This window comes from Chironomus tepperi, unplaced genomic scaffold, assembly GCF_022539635.2.
Source record: "Chironomus tepperi strain 1889 unplaced genomic scaffold, CSIRO-AGI_Ctep_v1 contig_174, whole genome shotgun sequence".
Lineage (NCBI taxonomy): Eukaryota > Metazoa > Arthropoda > Insecta > Diptera > Chironomidae > Chironomus > Chironomus tepperi.
In genome coordinates, this window is record NW_027226296.1 from 915,656 (window position 1) to 935,284 (window position 19,629).

The following is a 19,629-nucleotide window of genomic DNA, read 5'->3' on the forward strand; positions in this document are numbered from 1 at the left end:
GCCCTCCATATCTAAAACATGGTTCTTCGTCTGACATTTTTAAAAAAATTACTTCTCTCTGTTGAGATTATCCACTGAACAGTTTGACTTTTGAAACTCGAATGTTTATTAAGTAATTCGATGAACTTAAATCACAGCACTTAAAGCAATTGTGACTTAAATTTGAGAATTTCACCATATCATAAAATATCTACGTTTCTATTATCCACGTTTAAAAAAGGCAGTATTACAAAAGTATATTAAAGTCACTGTGCAGGGCTATCATCTATACTATGTAATGCTTCGTTGTTTAAAGGCTCAATAAAAATTAGAGCTCAATTGAAGTTAAACCATATTTATATTAAATAAATCTTAATACATTTGAGAGATTCTGGATGAAGATAGATATGAGAAGTCATATCTGCAGCGAATAAAGGGACTTGACGTAAGAATTAAACAAAATTTGGAAGCATTTTGGTTCTTTTATCAGGCAAAAATATGGTGGACGTTCAAAACGGAACTGCTTAGTTCCAATAAGCATTTGTTTGACGACTAAAACAGCAAAATTATCTTTAAATGTTTAAAATTCAATAATAAATTAACGAAAATCCCAAATTCTTTCCGATTCCTTTAGTTTGAACAAAATACTAAATATTGGAAGTAGAAGTTCTGATTTTCCAGGTCTGTAATATATTTTTTTGGACTAAATATGATAAATCGAACATCTTAAATTAAAATCCTGCCATTTTCAAATTTATGCTTTTTTAGAAGTTTAGATACTCAGGCAGCTGAATGAACGAGATGAGAATGAAATTGGGGATCTGAGCAAAGTTGAACCAAGATAGAACGGACCTAAAACTATCACGTTATACCAAAAGATATAAATATCGTAACAAGATCCTAAATTTATTCGAAACTTTTATTTTTCTCCAATATTTTTTCAAAATAATAAACTTAAACATCTATACAGGGAATATAATCTCATTATTATCATTATTAAATCTTTTCAGAGCAATTGAATTGATAATTTTCTTATTCTCAATTTTAAAATCCTCTCTAAGAGAATAAAATGCATTAAGCATATAATAATCAGTACAAAAAATAATTATATTAAAAACTATAAATATCATCAATCCTTCAAATATTAAGTAGAAAATAATCAGCAAGTGTACAGGCACTAAAAGAAGAAATTCAATTCCTTGCATGATTACCGCTGGAAGAATTAGTTTGTGACTCCGCTGGGTTATGAAAATTTAAAATTGTCATTTTAAGGGCATTTTTCATGTTAACAGTTTACTAACCTTATAGATACCGAACAGAAGAATAAAATGAATTATGGTGTAGAGACTTGCATAGATGAAACTGGCAATAAATACTGAAAAGTCAAGAAAATTAGTAACTTACTATCATGCCACTGACACATATGTCCATGTTCAGATTTGCAGATCTTAACCAAAGCGACACAAAAGAAGAAGCCTCAAAAAAGCTTTTGAGGCTTTGTCAAAACTCATTTATTAACACTAAATGGAAGCAGCCTCCATTTGCCATCCATATAGCTAATTTAACAGAGCCTTGAAAGCTCCATGGTGAAGTCTTCTTCATTTGTGTCACTCGGGTTTGAAATTTGAACATCAATTTTCAATGACCATAATTAAACAATAAACTTACAAGTCATAAGAAGATCACAATGTTGATTCGAATAAGTTGATCCTTGACGATTAGCATTTGCAGCTCTTCCACACAACTCTTTTGGAGGATCAACGAATAGTCCAAATATTAGAATTGAAAGAACTCCATAGAAGGTTGTTCGATAGCTTAAGAATAATATAATGAGATCTTAGAATATTATTAGACATCACAAACTTTATAGTTACATGCAAAGAGGTCGCTTTTAGGTACCGTACCCGAGTCGACAAAAATACATTATAACTAATTAATGTCCAGTTAATGACTGGTTCTAAAGTATTTTTGTCCACTCTACGTAGTGGTATTCTGTACCATGTAAGCATGCTCCTGGCCTGTTACAGTTTTAACTTACAACGCAATTGCTTGTACGCCTGTTTTTAAATTCAGACATAAAAATTTATTTAACTTTTTCATATTAAAATTTCCTACTGCAAAACTCTTAAAGGAATGCCTTTTAAAAACTGAATGGAACTACTGCATTTAATGACTCTGAATGCTCTTACAGGCTAGTTCTCTCAGTAAGAATGAAAACAAAACATTCAAAGAGATAATATTTTTGTTGTAATAATCAGTGAATGAATACAATGATGTTGTCGTCTCTTGACCTTGACTCTTTGATCTGAAATGTAATATAATTAAAGAAATCATGACAAATTGAAGAATTTCATTATTTTTTTGACACCAAAATTTCGGTTTGATTTCAGATCTAATGCAATAATCCTTGAAATGAATTAAAGCGCAGTTCTGCGCGTTTCATATGACAATTTCAATTCGAAGCCACACAGAAGTGGACTATATTTGCCGATACTTAATGTGTCAGCATTGCATCTTCAAGAACCCCAAGACAAAAAGTCGATTCTGTACTAAAATGAAATAATATTGAAATACTTTTGCCGAATTCCTCTCATGTTACTGATAAGATTATTAAAATCAATGAACCATCGAATGCCAAATGAAATTCTAATCTTAATCATTCAACTTGAAGATTAAAATTTAATAATCAAATTATTTTATATTACATTTAAAATAATTTTTTCAGCACATAAATTGGAAATAAAAGCGTGTAGAATCAAGAAGTTCAAAGTCAAATGTTTAAATTATGTCAAATCAAACGATTAAATTTTATTAATTTTTTTGAATTTTTTTTTTTATTAATAAATGTCATCAATATACACATAATATAATGTACAGCAGATAATGAACAGTCTCATTTATTAGACATTTGGTGTCTTATTAAACTGCACATTAACAACACCTCGTCTAGAAGCATTTTTAATTTTGATGTACAATGAATACAAAGCTGTGAAAGAGTAGAAATTAAGTGATCCCATAATGAGTCCGCCAATGACTGATCCGACTGATAAGTTCAATAGCATTTTCAAGACGATATAAACCAATCCAAGAGCTTCAACAACCAGAACTGGAACAATTTGCTTGTGATTTTGCTGGATAATAAAAAATATTTTAATGTCATTAAAAGTCTAAAATTTTACAAAACTTACATTTGAAATTCCTCGGAGCAAAAGGAAGTAGATGACAAATGAAAGTATGTATATTGCGATTACAATCGTTAAAATTACTATATATGCTGTAGAAATAATGAAACAAAATTAATTATTAGATAGATTTTTCACTGATGAATCCCGAATTTCACAAGTCGGGTAATCGATCCAAGATTTGTCGCAGAAAATGCGTAACTTTGGCATGGTTTAAATGCAAGAATCTGGAAAACTCTTGATTCAATCCGAAATTGACATCAAGTCAGAGTCTCGACGGCCAGGGGTCGGATTTTTGATCCAATAACCGATTTGTTCCTTTCGGATAAACTATCTATTGAACCACCATAACTGTATGACTAATGGAGAAAGAATACTCACCTCCAAAAATGCTTTCGCAATCATATAATCCGAATGCTCTTGTGTAAGGTTCAGTTAACGCATGATCCAAATCTCTTATATCGTAACAGGATAAATTTGACAAATAAACCATTCCTATTACTATAATTGAAATTACGAATCCACTTCCAAGTACTCCAAGCCTGAAATAGATTAAAGTGTAAGAGTTATAATTAAGGTTCGGTCAAGAATTGAATTTTAGATGCGCAGGCCTGCAGTTTATGGCTGTACATCATTGATTGTCCAAGGCTGTAGGCCTGCAATTTTCGATTAATCCTAGATTTAATCTAGCACATGACATTCCTTAAGTACTGATTACACATTCATGCTTTTCAGATTCATATACTAGACAATACCAGATTTTAGTGACAGTGATCCTTAATTTAGGAATTTTTTCAAATCCCAAACTTCAGTGGAACTGCACATGAGATTCAAAACACAACAATACTTACCATCCGACAATTTTTCCGAAAGTTTCCAATCCAAAACAACAAAATCCATCAACTGTCCACATTTTTGAGGCACTTTTTTTCAATTTTTTAACCTTTACTGTGACAAATTCAATAATCAACTGAACTGATAATTGTCAAAGGGAATTTAATTTTCTTTCTGATTTGATTAATTGAGAGTTCTAAAATCATTAATGCTCATTGGTTGACATCTTATGAGAAATGATGTAGGGTTCGCACAGATGCGCAGACCTGCAGATTCTATTGTTCTAGATGCGCATCCAATTGCATCCAAATGCATCCATCTGAATTTTTTTTCATAAAAAAATAATAAAAAATTGCATTTTTGAAAGTTTCTAAAGTATTTGGTTAAATTTTCAGATGCATTTGGATGCGCATCCAGATGCGCAGGTCTTCAGTTTTCTGCATCTAATTTTGGCAAACCCTAGAATTTTGAGATTATGCATGAATCACAATAATTTCGCATTATGTACAAATATTTATTAAAATAAAATTCGATTTAAATGACAAGTAAGTCTTCAGGAATTCCTTCAGGCTTACTATACATCACCTTAACATTAGCTGCTTTCTTTTCATTTTTAAATTTGACATACAATGAATACAAAATTAAACAGAAATAGATTGATATACATCCAGTTATGAGTGCTGACAACAGTGCTTTAATGTTAAATGAGATTAGTTCCTCCACAATTACTGATATAAGTGAAATAATCTCCAAAATTAGAGCTGGCAGGATTCTTTCATGTGATCGCTAAATGGAAATGAGAAAATTATTAAATTCAAAATTTATCTTGTAAAATTTGTTTATTTACAGTGGAAATTCCTCTGAGAAGTTGCAAATAGATAATGAAACAACCAGATGCTAGAAGAATTAGAATTGTGCTGAGCAGGAGATTCTCTAAAAGAAATAAAAGAAATAGTCAAATTTTGAAACTCTTTATAATTGTTTAAGGTTCTGAAAAATATTAAATCGTTCATTACTTAACGCCAGAAATGGCATTTTAAGCCTGTCTTCGGGTAAATGCTTCAAATGACGATGTCAGTTATCCGAAGACATGCTTTTTGTGTCTTTTTACACTAGTTACGATTGCTTAACATTTCAATAAGTTTCATCATTCAATCCACAATCTTACCTAATGTAATGCTTTGACAATCACTCAATTCATAGTCAAATCCAAAAGTTGTCAAAATTTGAGCATCTAAATCTATTCTGGCTTGTTTATCGCATGGAATGATTAGTGTTAATGCTAACATGAGACCACTCATTAATACTAGAATAGATGACATAATTATCAAAAACCTAAAATTATAAAAATTTTCACTTATTTTTGGAACATAATTTGAGTTTGCTTGCTTACCATCCTAATATTTTTCCACCTGTTTCTAGTTTTAAGCATAAACAGCTATTAAAAGTCAACATTTTTAATAAATATTGAAAATAAAATATATTTTATTAAAAATATTGTCAATATAATCGTAACTGATTTAATTCTGTGAGACAAAAGTCGAATAATGTACTTCCAATTCAAGAACTAATTGATAAAGTTGAAAATATGAGATTATTCAATTTTATTCTCATTATGCTCATTTAATGATTGTAAATGTGAGAATAATTGTGAACATAAGAAATAATCATGTTGATGCATTTAAATTGTCATTGACTTTGATTTAAGTTGATCTTTCATGAAGAGCAAGAGGAGCCGAGCGACATAATTGACCAAGACTCCGATATAGAGGTTCTAAGGCTTTGTTAAAGCTCATTAATTTGCAGCATGTTTGCCCCTTAAATTTGGTATCTATTCAAGTTGATGATGCCAGATATAAGACTAACCAAGACTATATAGTATTCGGAATTTGCTTGTGAAAAAAATATTATAAATTCATTTTTACAGAATTTGTTTTGAACATAAGAAATAGTCCACGAGGTCGACTTTGAGTCGACTCAATTCAAGTTTAGTTCTTTTTTCGGATCGAATCGACTTAAAGTCAATTTGACTTGGTCAACTACAATGCTATCAGACTGAGTATTCGGAATATACTTGTAAAAAAATTACATAAATCCATTTTTTACAGATTTTGTTTTGTAATAGTCCACGAGGTCGACTTTGAGTCGACTCAATTCAAGTTGACTTTTTATCGCATTGAGTCGATTTGAAGTCAATTTTTGGTCAACTTGCTATCAACTGAGAATCAACTTAATAATGTATTTTGTATAAATAGTCAATTCACATACAAAATTAAGTCGACTTGAATCGACATCTATCTCTGCTATTTTCTAATTTTGTGTTTCTAGCATAATAATGCCAACAAAACGTCTTTGTGCTTTTATATTGTGACAAGTTTAGGGACTGTCCCAAATAGGACAAGTTAGTTAATCATTCCAAAATTTGACACCAGGCCGGAATGACTCTAGCATGGGACCGGGCAGATGTAATTCTAGTATTCATTTAAATCGAATCCAGCACCAAGTAAGAGACACGCCGATCTAGGATCAAATTTTTGATCAATTAGCCAATTTGTACTGTTCACAAATATAGGATTTTCAATCCCGGGAATAAATTGAACTCAACCTGAGATTAATTCCAGAATTACAACCTCAATAATGACTAACTCAACCAGCAGAGTTTAAATCATACTTAAAAATGCGCCCAATCACCATTCACATAGAACAAAAAAAGTCAACTCAACTCAGTCTCGCTTTATGCTTCCTATATGTATTGCATAGTTATATCTATGTATACATTCAGATCTATCTACATCTACATAGAGCAAATATATATAAATTGACCGACCGTGTAACGCTTTTTTTATATTTTCTTGCTTTCTTCTTTCATTTCAAGTTTAAGATTTTTAGGTCGGAAACATGAAGAAGTAAATGTTCATTTCTTCTATGCCGTGCTTATTCCATTCCAATATTTGTTGTTGTATTGTGTGCATTTTACAAAAAAAAAATATCTATACTTTTTCTTTGTTACAATATACATTACTCATACAACGGCTGATGACGATAGTTTGGAGAGTGTTTGTATTATGGGACAATCGCTAGAACGTTGTGGGCTCCATTTGAGACAATTTGGCATCAATATCAAGTTTTATTCAAAAACTACGAAGAAAAGTATGAAGTAAAAAATAAAAAAAATCTTCTTTTCTCGATTCCTTCATACTACATATGCCCCCATACATATCGAAACGAAAGCTTCAAGCAGCTCCACAAAAAGCAGCGAGTAAACAGAAATTCCATATACAAAATATTTTCATTTATCGATAAAACTTTGAAGTGTGTAGACTGTCTTCGCTTTGCAGTCAGCAATTTTTATTTTACTTTTTTTTCTCATAATTTTTTTTTTGGTGTGTTTCTTAAGTTTATTGAGTAACGCAATTTCGGGACCTAGAAAATTAAAAAAAATTGTGTGTGCGGATAAAAATAATAAAAAAAAAGAGTTTAAGTGCGTTCAATTTTGTCGTTTTTGATAAAGCCAACCTTTTTTTATCAATTTTTACGATAACGACATCGATTTTTTTTTTCTGCACAATTAAAAATATTTTGTAAGCCATTTAATCATCAGCGAGTGTGAATAACCGATAGTGGAAAATATACAATATTTTTTGGCAATAAGAACTTTTTTTTTTTTGCTAGTTTGATAGAGAAAAAAATTATTTTTTTTGACATAAAAATTGCAGACAATAAAAAAATTGGTCAGACGCAACAGACGGTTTTTTGCTGATTTGTTGTTGAGGTATTTTTTGGCTATTGTTGGGATTATTTTGACTATAGTTGAGTGCTTTTGAATCCATTTAAATGTGACAAAAAAGAATATAAATATTTATGAATTAAATTTAAATTGTTGCAGTTTAAAATTTGTTGAGAGTTTTGTAGAACTTTAAATTGATAGGAAAGTGAAAATGTTGGGAAAAATTAGAATTTTAATCAAAGAAACAGAACTTAGAATTTTAAAAATTGAGAAATTAATGTCAAAAATTTAAAATTGCCAAAAAAAAATCAAAGATTAAATTTAAAATTTTAAAACTTATGACAAAATAAAAAAGAAAATGATCAAATTTGAAAATATTCAAACTTAAAATTAATCTTCAAATTTAAAACAAAACATTCAAATCTAAAATAATGCTTCAATTTGAGGACTTTAAAATTTAAAACTTTTAAAAAATTTAAAATTTAATACTTTAGAGTTTAAAAATTAAAAATTAGAAATTTAAATTGTTGAAATTTAATTGTTGAAAATTGAAATTGTTGAATTTAAAACTTTAAAATGTTGAATTTCAAACTTTTAAAAACTATAAAATTTAAGACATTTAGAAATTTTTAAAATTAAAATTTGAAAAAATAATTAAATTTAAAACTTTTAAAATTGATTAAAAAATCAACAACTTTTAAAAGTAATAAATCTTTTAACATTTCATTTTAAATGTTATAGAAAATTGATAACTTGAAAAAAAATCTAAAAATTCTTTAAAATTAAGTCAAATCTTTCAAACAACCTTCTATTTAATTTTTTTAAAAATTTTAAATTTTAAAATCCAAAAAATTGAACTTTAAAAGTTAAATAAAAATTTGTATCATTTATAGAAAATTGTGAAACTTAAGAACAAAAAAAACACAGAAACTTTTAAAAGCGATTACAGAGTAAAGAAAAAGAAAAAAGTTTATAAAGGAAGCTCAGCAAGCCTTGAAAAAAAAAAAGAGAATTCATACAAAGCTCAGTCGCATAAACACTAAGTCGAAAAATCATCTTCATAAACAATAATAATAAAAATATAAAAAAAGTGCTTCAGACACCATTGTGTTCATACATTTATTGAAATTCTGCAGAAATCTACAAACAATAGAAATAAAATCAATTGCAGCAAGAATAAATAATAATATAAAAAAATCACCATTTAAAAATAATTCTATAGAATCCAAAAATAAGCTCTATAGACTTTAAAAACTTATACAAATTGCACCAGCAAAAATAATAAATAATAATACACAAAGAAGGAGGAACATCAGTAAAGCAGACAGACGAGCCGATACAATTGACTAGTTAGAATAGCAATAAATAATTAAGCGCACGAAAGTAGAATATCGCACACGTATAATTGGCGTTAATGTTAAGTGCAGTTTTGAGGAAGTGAACAAAAAGAAGCAGCAATAACAAACACAAATCTCGATAATTGAATCATCAAATAGCCATGGATATAATTAGAAACTTGTATTTGCATAAATATTCTGTGAGTATTTTTTTAACATGTTCATAACTTCATTTTTTTACATTTCGTTGTGCATCTCGACAACCCATGACGAATTATTATATTGTGTAATTTTCTATGCGGGAAATGTGGTTTCAGTTAATGCTTTGTCGGTTGTGAGACTTTTAAGGGCTTGGGACTCGGTTTGGTCGTGTTTTGAGATTACCACAACATCACGAACTGTCAAGGATCAGACATTATTGTGAAAGTCATGAAAAATTGCAATATTTCTCAATCTTCATATTGAAAATTTGAAAATTTCACAATTTTTGAGTGACAAAATTCAATTTTCAACTTCCACGTGTAACAGGGAAGGTACTTCTTTACTTTTAAATTCACAAGAGTGCTTGACCCTTAGAAATAGTTGATTAATAACTGCATTTACCTACAAGTGAAGCTAATCATATAATTTAAGGTAAAATATGAAGAGTAGTTTCAGTAAAGCTTTATTTAATGCATGCTTACATTGTAAGAGTCGCATTTGTAGCTAGGAAATGCAGTAATTTAGAGATGATTTATTATTAGGCTGCATTACTTTGACTCTATTTGTAATTATGCCTTGATTCGGATACGAATAATTGGTACTTAAATAGCATATGTTTTTAATTGTTATGAAATCCATTACCAAGGCTTCATTGCTCTAGTATGATAAAGGATTTAAATCGAATTTGGTCCGAAATCATACCAAGGCTTAACACCGGATTGGGGTTCGAATTTTGCCGAAAATTATGGCTTGGGGATTTCATTCAAAAGAAGATACTAATTTTTGAATTAAATGGAAATTATTAATTGCTGAAAGGTAGCTTACAGATCACCATTCATAGTGACACTTTTGGTATAAGCAATAAATCCTATATTCCAAACATTCCCCAATAGCAAAAGGTGTTCACTGAGGAACTGATAAGTCATCATATTAACAATAGTATCCAAAGTTCCCCTGACAGTTCACCGCATTGTGTCGCTCGGGACTCCATTCTATCCTTACGTGGCTTATACACTTACCCTTGCATATGCATATACAACCCTGAATAAAGCTCCGACAAATGTTTTACTGTTTCGTTTGAGTCATAAAAATAACTCACAATCAAGCTATAAAATGGTTAGATTAATGTTTAGGTGTTGAATCAAATACGATTGTTGAAAATGCAATTTATTCAACAAAAAAAAATCTTGTATTAATGTATCCGTTTAGCAACAGTTGAGCAATAGGGATGTAGTATGTCTTACGACTTAAGTTGTTCATTTGACAGCCTTACTAATTTTACTGATACAATCTTATCTAATTTCTTGAGTAATGCTAGTTTGCTTAGTAATGTCAGCTTTTTCAACTAGTCACAGACTTTTAAGTACTTTTTTGTTGCAAAATCATCAAAAAGTCATTGAGAATTTATCGACTAAATAGCTAAACATTAATTCTGAGTGAATCATGCACCTCTCAGCAAAAAATATCAAAACAATTACTTCTAAATAGGTCACTTTTCACTCAGTCATTTAAAGCTTAGCAAAATTTACTACCCATTAAATTCTTCTTAATCCATAACCCACTGAACAGCACGTAAAATAGGTCACATAAAATTGCCAATCCTAAACATCTTAAGCCTCGTTAAATAACCGCTTTGTTCTACAAATAAACCCAATGATTTGTGGTCAAACACAAAGCCTTAAAAACAATGTAATAATGAGGTCAAATTACCTCATGAAAGCGCGTGTGGTAAGCCTTAAGGAAGAAAATATTCGATATCATAACAATGCAAGTTTTGTATTTATTTATTTTATCAATTTTTTTTTTAATTTCTTTGTTTGCTCAACACTTTTCATTTTCTTTTAATTCTCACATAGTCGTTCTTGCCATTACGATTCTTGCCTCAATACTTTACTTTATTCCATTCTTCTTTTGTGTACTTAACACATAAAAATTTCTCCTCTTCATTATTATTACTATTATTTTGTAGGCTCTTACTTCATCCAACCATCCCAATGTATACACGAGAATCAATCGTGTCCCAGTAAAATACTGAAAGAATAAGAATATAAATTGGGATGATGACATAAATTGTGTGTTGTTGGGTATGAAAGTTCCTTGATCAGGGGTTTGGGAATTGTGTGGATTTAGTCGCACCGTTGCTGAGATTGCTTGAGGCTTCGTAAATTTCTGAGGGGATAGAACTGCGTCTTGATACTTTAGCTCTGGTTTGAGGGGATGGAACTACATTTCAAGACTTTAGCTCATTTCTGAGGAATTGGAACTTTATCTTGATAATTTAGTTCATTTCTGAGAGGATGGAACTATATCTTGAGACATTAGTTCATTTCTGAGAGGATGGAACTGCATCTTGAGACTTTAGTCCATTTCTGAGGGTATGGAACTACATCTTGAGACTTTAGTCCATTTCTGAGGGTATGGAACTACATCTTGAGACTTTAGTCCATTTCTGAGGGTATGGAACTGCATCTTGAGACTTTAGTTTATTTCTAAGGGGATGGAACTGCATCTTGAGACTTTAGTCCATTTCTGAGGATATGAAACTACATCTTGAGACTTTAGTCCATTTCTGAGGGTATGAAACTACATCTTGAGACCTTAGTCCATTTCTGAGAGGATGGAACTGTATCTTGAGACTTTAGTCCATTTCTGAGGTTATGGAACTGCATCTTAAGAATTTAGTCCATTTCTGAGGGTATGGAACTACATCTTGTGACTTTATACCATTTCAACCAGTCAATTGAGTCATTATTGAGCTTCCTGACCATTTCTGACGACGACGACGATAGAAGAACATCTCGTGACTTTAATTCATGTCTGAGGGGACATAACCACGTGAGGAGACTTTAGTCCATTACTGCTAGAATACTACAGAAACAGAGCCTTATCTTGATACCTTTATCAGCATTAAAACAGCCACATCATTCAACGGTGTGACTACATCCATTAAAACATACTTATTACCATTCAACCAGTCAATTTACAGTCATTATTGCCGCTTCCCTGACCGACGACGACGACGACGACGAGAAAAGAGAGAGAATAAAGAAAATTTTACCTATATATTATAATACGGCTTGTTGAATGGAATAGCTGTAAACTTCAAGACCTATCTTAATAATCTTAAGAATAAGGAAATAAGACGAGAACGAGTTTTAACCGTTGCAAAAGCGAATAATATAATGTGTATTACGAGATCTCTCATTCTCTCTCCTTTTTCTTCATTCCAACAATTTTGACATCATTTTCCTCTTCACTTACTCCAAACCCGATCTCATCGTCATTGATCATCAAACATGAAAGTTATATCGTTGTACAAGGTTGAGACTCTATTAGAGTCAATTTATAAATTAGACAATTCTGTTACACAATATCATATATATGTAATTAAATTCACATGAATGTGGAAGTAATTAGAAGCGAATCGAGTTGGAAATACAGACAGAATCGAGTTACAGTTAGCGATATGTGAGGCTTTTATGATTGGAGAGAAAAATGTTTTGTTCTGCATAAATTATCTGCTTGTTTGCGTAGATCCAATTTTTATACATTTTTTGAATATTTTTTTTAAAGATTTATGTTGAGCTACCTGTAGAATAACTGTGAAATAGCTATGTGTAGAGGTTATTGACTGACTCGCGACCAGACACATTTTCGAGAAGTTTTTTTTTTTTTAATGTGTAATCTATTTGAGGCAAGTGGATTTATGGATTTATCAGGGGAGGTGGTTTTAATTTTTGATATCTTATCTTCCTTCATACTTTGTTGAGTTTGGATTGAACGGACTTGTGAGACGAAATTAAAGTTTTTAGTACAAATTTTTGGAATTTCATTGAAAATTTCAAGCTTTTTCATACAAGTTGTCTTCAACCTCTGGATATTCATGCCTATTGCTACCAAATTTGTGACAGCTGAGTAAATATGAATGTGTATTTGGAAGTCTATCGTATACAAAATTTTTTTAGGAGTCAACGACCGGAGTACGGACGTGTTTTTATTTGAATTTGACAATCGTGGAAATATTATTAGAAATTATTGAATTTTTCAAATTAGGAATAAGTCGTGAGATGGTTTTTAAATTGGAAGGTAATAATTTTGGGTTGGTTTCGGTTTGGGTCAGCTTTGTGATGTCATGCTCTGAGGGTAAGCCTTAGAAATTAGATTTTGAGTCTCATTCTGAGGTCTGCATAGTGCAACTAACTCTTAAGCATAGTACGGACACTCAAATCAAGCTTCAGACGCTATAATCTCATCTTAAGTCACTGTTCCAAGTAATCCCTTGAGAAGAACCATCTTAAATGCAATTGTTCAGGTTAAACTCGATACCCAACCATCCCCTACCCTCAATCCTCAAAATTCTACACAAAAATCAACAAATCCTTCTTAAAACTCCACAAACCAAATCGTCCCAACCTCGCAAACTTCACACATTAAAATTAAATTAATACACGAGATGATCCAACAAATTTGTGGGACGATGATGTTCTCTCCCTCTATCGTCTCACTGTCTTTTACTTCTTCATATTTATTTTTTTACTACAATAACAAAACATTGCGTAATTTTTAAACTTGAAATTGAGAAGTTACCGTAGACGGAATTACTTACTGTAACGGAAAGATTATTGCCTGCTTGATGCTGTACGTTTGTATCAATTTATTGCATTTTACGTGAAACTTTATTGCATGCTTATGGTATAATAAATTGCATTTATTTTTTGAGTTCATTGACATCGTGGCTGAAGTGAGCCGTTTCTTTATGCTCTGTGTTTCCGTTCAATGAAGAGGGAAAAGAAACGAGCCAAGAGGCAAGAAATGCATTTGACCTAAATTTCTTTTTTTTCTTCTCTTCTTATTCTTTGACTCCGTGACAGCCCAAAAGCCGCAAAAAAATTCGAGTAAATTATTTCTCTGTTTTTTGCTTAATAAAAGATTTTGAAACATTTGTGGGTAAAAAAAATTGTTAGTGCTGAACTAACTGTTGATGTAATATGATATGGTAATATGATTATCATCATGACGCAGATGAATGTTGGAGAATGATTTTTTTGGTAGCTAGGAATACGCGGATATTTTGAGCGTGGTTTGGATTGATTGGATTTTATTTAAAAAATTTGACTTTTTCAACAAATTCACCTCATTTTCTACCAAATTCACCCCAATTTTTCAACAAATTAACGGCTTTTGGATTAAAAACATTGAAATTTCAACAAACTCACCACTTTTCTACCAAATTCACCACTTTTTTCCAAAGATTTTAGAATTTTAGCCTTTGGAGATAACCGCGCTATTCGCACAACAATCCTAAAATAATCACCTTCTACATACTTTTTCATACAATATAAAAATTAGTCATCTCACATTCTTATTACGACTGCATATAATAATAACTAAAAAATTTTAATTCTGTTGCTCACTTGGCAAAAATTTGATGTTACGAATAAACATACGAAAAAAGAGACTCTGTATAGTGCCAACGAACTGCAATTAAAATAAACAATCATTGCCCTCAATCTACCGAAATATGATTTTTCGTTTTCTTTGAATTTTGCTTTGTTTAAAGACGATTGTAATAAATTGCTAGCATTTGTTATTGTACAATGATAAGGCTTTGTTTTGTGGATTTATTTATTCGTGTGTTGGTTGTACTGAAGTCTCGTGATTACAGTATGTTGAATGAGTGAGAAATGGTGGAGTTTTAAGCCTACAAAAGACCATGAACAAGCAGGAAGAAGCTAAAGTCATTGGCTAAACTTTGATTTGAATTTCAAAAAACTTTTAAAATTTCAAAAACTTATCAAAATGTCAAAACGCACATTCAGCACAAAATCTGATCAACTGTCAATGACCTCCGATGTTTATCAACATTTTCTTGATAAAAGAATAGTTTAATCGCAATGAAATTGCTTCCGCAAACATTTCATTCAATTCTTGATCAAATAAAATTTATCGAGTCGCAAGCCTTAGCTTCTAATTTGCAAAATAATATTCCACCTTGAATTGATTGCAATTGTCAATGTGTTATGAGGAAAGCTATGTGACATTATCTATAAACAATTGTACGAGGAAGTTCTTCTCAAGTCCACAGATACCTTCAAATTGAAGGCTTCAATATTTGCCAATTATCACGCATACAAAGGTATAGTCATTGATAAGAGCTATTTTAGATAACAGTGAGCACCAATACAGACAGTAATGATAATGACTGTAAAATAGGTGAATAAATTGTTTTTGGATAGTTTGTATGTGCGATAAGGAAGCAAAAAGCGTGCGATGTACACCACATTACGTGCAATCCGTTCAAGTCAGTCGGTTAATTGGTTTGAATTAAATTTTTTTTAAAAACAAAAATCTTTGTTCTCATTTTTCATCCTCAATTATTTGAGTGGAAGTGTCGCGAAGGTCTAAACTATTTGAAAAGATTAATAATTGATTGAAATCGAAGGTCAAGAACAACTTGGTGCTTAGATGATTATTTATTTATACTTGCTGTGGACTGCCTGCTTCATCACACTTGTTGTTTATATTCTGGTATGGATAATCATTATGAGGAGTTTATGGGAAGTCAGACTAGCAAAATCAATGAAAGAGATTAAAGTTGGCAGGACTTTCGAACTGCATTATGGAGTTGCGTCCAAGGGCAAAACGAAATGTTACCTTGAAGGCTGATTGCGACACAAATTTCAGGGTAAACGTGGTTTGCCGACTTGTGTTGATCTGGATTGTGTCGTTTATGGATATGAATCACATGGTTTTAATGATTTAATTGCTGTGATACTAAAGTGAACGGATGTTCCTTATATACCCTCAAGTTTGCTCAATTTTCCACAGTTTTTCCTCATTAAACTTCCAATATTCTTACAAATTTCCTTAATTTCTCGAATTTTATCATCAAAAATATTTGTCGAAAGATTTTGCGCACTTTTTTATTCCAATTTTTATCTATTCTGTCGTATATCACCTGTCATGTTATCAGTCTACCTCCATCCTTATCTCACGATTACATTTGGCAATTAAACTTGATTGCTCTAATGTAATTTTTATGCTGCAAAAACAATGTAAATGTCGACAAGTGAAATGTCAACAGATACTTGTTGAATATTCAGCTGTGTTGATTCGTAATAGCATACAAGGCTGAAATGTCAATGTCAATTGTTTACCGGGTGATGTTGTATATCTTTTTTTAAATGATTCTGTTTATAGTTTTTACTATCGTAATGTTTACGTTCTGTTTGCTCTTTAGTTATGGAGTAGCTTTTGAGAGAATTTCCGTGTTTATTTTTCTAATTCTGAATTTATATTTAGAACTAAATGTGGGTTGTAATGCTTGATTGATGCATGAACTTCAATTGTGTAATAGACATTGATGCATGTGACTCAAATCATTGTAAATGTCGAATTATATCATTTAAAATTCAATGTTCTGGAGTCTGAGCATGAAAGGGTTAAATAACTGAGCAACACAATGTAATTGATAGGCGCCGCTACTTTGTCGCATTGACGGCTAGACATAAGAGTGCCCTGATGACAACATTACGTCTGCACTTTCCTCTATCCTTGATTTGACTCATTACTAACCTCTCTAAAGCTTTTGTCAAAATATCAACGTAATATCCTCAAATATTTATCAAAGTGAATGCATCTTAATGATCTTATGTCATTCATGTCATTGCCAAAGCTTTTTAATTCACCAATATCAAACCATAACATCGCCCAAAGTTAAAGCATTAGCAAATGCGCACAGCAAATCTAATTGATAGTAAAAGAAGAAAGTAAACAGTTTGTTTAAGGCACAGAATAAATATTAATTGCTGGATTTCGAGTTTTTAATAGAAAATTTCATCATTTGAATATTTTTAAAAGGGCATTGACCATTTTGTCACGATTATCTGATATCAGTTGGAATGTAGGCCACACGTGAATGACTAAGACTTTGTTTTTTAACGATGCAATCAGGAGGAATGGATGATTCGTGAGTTGCATAGTCTTGAACTGGTGTGGTAGGAAGGAATTTTAATTAGTTGGTGGTATTTTAAACTATGGTCGAAAAGGTAGCTAACTATACCCATGTTCCTATGTTTTGTAGCTTAGGCTACAACACCTGAGGCTTTCCACCTGACTCTGTTGCTGGATCTGTCACTGAATTTTCACAAATTCTCTGTTCGCACATTGAGCTGACATTAGTCTAGTCTGAAAGGTAGATTAAGGCTATAAAATGATTGTTTCAACACCTCTGCTTAGTCTGATCATACGCGGAACATGACTTAAGAGCTTCCGCTACTGACAAAGCTTACCCATACCTTCCAACATCCACCTTTCTCCCTTAAAACAGATTAAAAACTCAATGAAAGTTAAATTTATTAATTCCAAAGTACTTTCTTATTTTTATGCAATGTTAAGTGCTTCACATCATGCTTATCATCTGTAGCAGTTTGCACTTTCACGCCTGCATTAATGACATTATAATTTTTATTGAGATTACTTTCATGTACTGTTGTATCCTATAATTGATTAAAATTATTTACTGATAAAGTTGCTGGAAGTTTTGCATAAAAAATTGAAAGTTTTTCGCATGATTTCTCTTGGTTAATGGAAATGAGTTTATTTATTTATGTAAAATGAGTTGATTATAATAAGTTAATAAGGAAATTAATTAAATTTTATGCTGATTAAATTTTTTATTTCTATTGAATTGATTTTTTGGTCAATTTTTACATCAAAGTCTTGCCAAATTGAATAATTCTGAAGATTTTACAATTAATATTGATCCAAAAATGACAACAACTCCCTTCATTACCCCTGGCTGTCCCCAGCTTTCGCGAATATTAATGACATATCGATTTTCACTCACAAAATAAACAATATAAACATAATAAATTAATTATGTGCAAATTTAAAACAAACAAAGCGATTAAAGTTCGCAAGACGAAATTGGGTTGTCGATAAGCACAAAAAGAAGAGATTTTTATCGTTATTTTAATTTTCTTTTCCAATTTTAGCACAAAATGTTTTATAAAACAAAATCATCACCACGTCGGTCGAACTCTACAACTGTTACATCAAATGGCGATGCGATAAGTAAGTTTATTAAGATTTCTTAGTTTAATGATGTTGGATTTGGTGGATGCTTGAGAGGTTAATGACCCAAAACCGTCAACTTCACACCCCTTCTCCTGAATACGTCCCTGTCTGGATTTAACCAATTAATTAACTGAATTCCTGAATTTTGCATCAAATTCAAGAGGTTAGAGCCAAATTAAGTTCACCATAGTTCGCTAAGAACAGATTGAAATTTGTACAAAATGTTATACTTCACAAGTGTTAGCAGAAAATAATTCCATGCAAATTTCAATCGGTTTTTAGCAAACCGGTGCAATTTCAAGTTCCCAAACTAAGTAGAAGAAGGCTCCGCTTCCTTCATTGGTGTCGCTCGGGCTTAATCAGAAAAAATTCAAATCTAGAAAGTCCGTTATATTTTTAAATCCCATAAAACCGTTAATTATAATCTCAAAATTCTTTTAAATCTCCATCATAGCACCAAAAATTGTTCAATAGTCTTGTAGATACATTCTTCATTTCCCAAAAAAGGCCATTTAACTTTTTTTTATGTCCACAAAATCCAACACTCGGTCTGAATACTTAAAAAATATTCTCCATAAAATGAAAAAGTTCAATAAACTCTTTTGGTCTACATAACATTCTTTTTTTTGTGTTGTCTTTTAAACTCTTTTTGTAGGATCACAGCAGTTTTACATTTATGCGATCGACAGACCAGATGCAAACAGCCCACCACCTGCTCATTTAGACCTGCCACCAAAATACGAGGATGTCGTGAAAGATCCAAAATACTTGAGACGTGAAGTTATTTAAATTAATTGAATTTTACGGACTTAAATATTGTGGTCTTAAGATGTTAAGGATGTAGTTTGTAAGAACTTTTCTAATATTATACTAAACTTAATTTAATTAAATTAATTTCTCCTATGTAAGTTTAACAGAATTATTTGAAGTAATACCTAATAAAAAATTGTATTTAAAAATAAAGACATTATTTTATTTGGACATACCTAGATATTTTAATGGCTATTCTAAAAATAATAAAATGACAAATCACGAAAATCTAATTTTAAACTGTTTATTTAAAGTAAATTTGCTGAGTCCACAATTGCTTTCAGGAATTAAAATTATTAGGTTCTAGCCATGTCATTGATAATTAACAATATAGGTGAAATTCACACTACTTCAATCTTTTTTAACTACTTAACAATGCTCAAAAATCAATTAAAAGCTATTTAATAACATTTAGACTTTTAACGAACTTTTAATTTTTAAATGCTCAAACTGTTGTATGGTTTTAAAGATTCAAAATAAC

The 19,629-nt window shown here is 31.0% G+C and overlaps 2 protein-coding genes and 1 long non-coding RNA gene across 3 annotated transcripts; all 3 read right to left on the reverse strand.

Moving 5' to 3' along the window:
- Positions 1-1,112: 1,112 nt before the first annotated feature.
- On the reverse strand, positions 1,113-1,771 carry LOC139089042 (uncharacterized). The gene is made up of 3 exons (XR_011544270.1): positions 1,648-1,771; positions 1,281-1,354; positions 1,113-1,217 (listed from the first exon to the last, which is right to left on the reverse strand). It is a non-coding gene; the product is annotated as an uncharacterized lncRNA (long non-coding RNA).
- Positions 1,772-2,831: 1,060 nt separating this feature from the next.
- LOC139089090 (uncharacterized) lies at positions 2,832-4,117 on the reverse strand. The gene is made up of 4 exons (XM_070638522.1): positions 4,013-4,117; positions 3,543-3,703; positions 3,168-3,253; positions 2,832-3,110 (listed from the first exon to the last, which is right to left on the reverse strand). The coding sequence occupies exons 1-4, from the start codon at positions 4,072-4,074 to the stop codon at positions 2,880-2,882; spliced, it is 540 nt and encodes a 179-aa protein (XP_070494623.1). The 5' UTR covers positions 4,075-4,117; the 3' UTR covers positions 2,832-2,879.
- A 371-nt stretch (positions 4,118-4,488) lies between these two features.
- On the reverse strand, positions 4,489-5,524 carry LOC139089091 (uncharacterized). Its single transcript, XM_070638523.1, has 4 exons — positions 5,389-5,524; positions 5,164-5,330; positions 4,843-4,928; positions 4,489-4,781 (listed from the first exon to the last, which is right to left on the reverse strand). Exons 1-4 carry the CDS (start codon positions 5,448-5,450, stop codon positions 4,530-4,532), a joined length of 567 nt encoding a protein of 188 aa, XP_070494624.1. The 5' UTR covers positions 5,451-5,524; the 3' UTR covers positions 4,489-4,529.
- Positions 5,525-19,629: the final 14,105 nt, after the last annotated feature.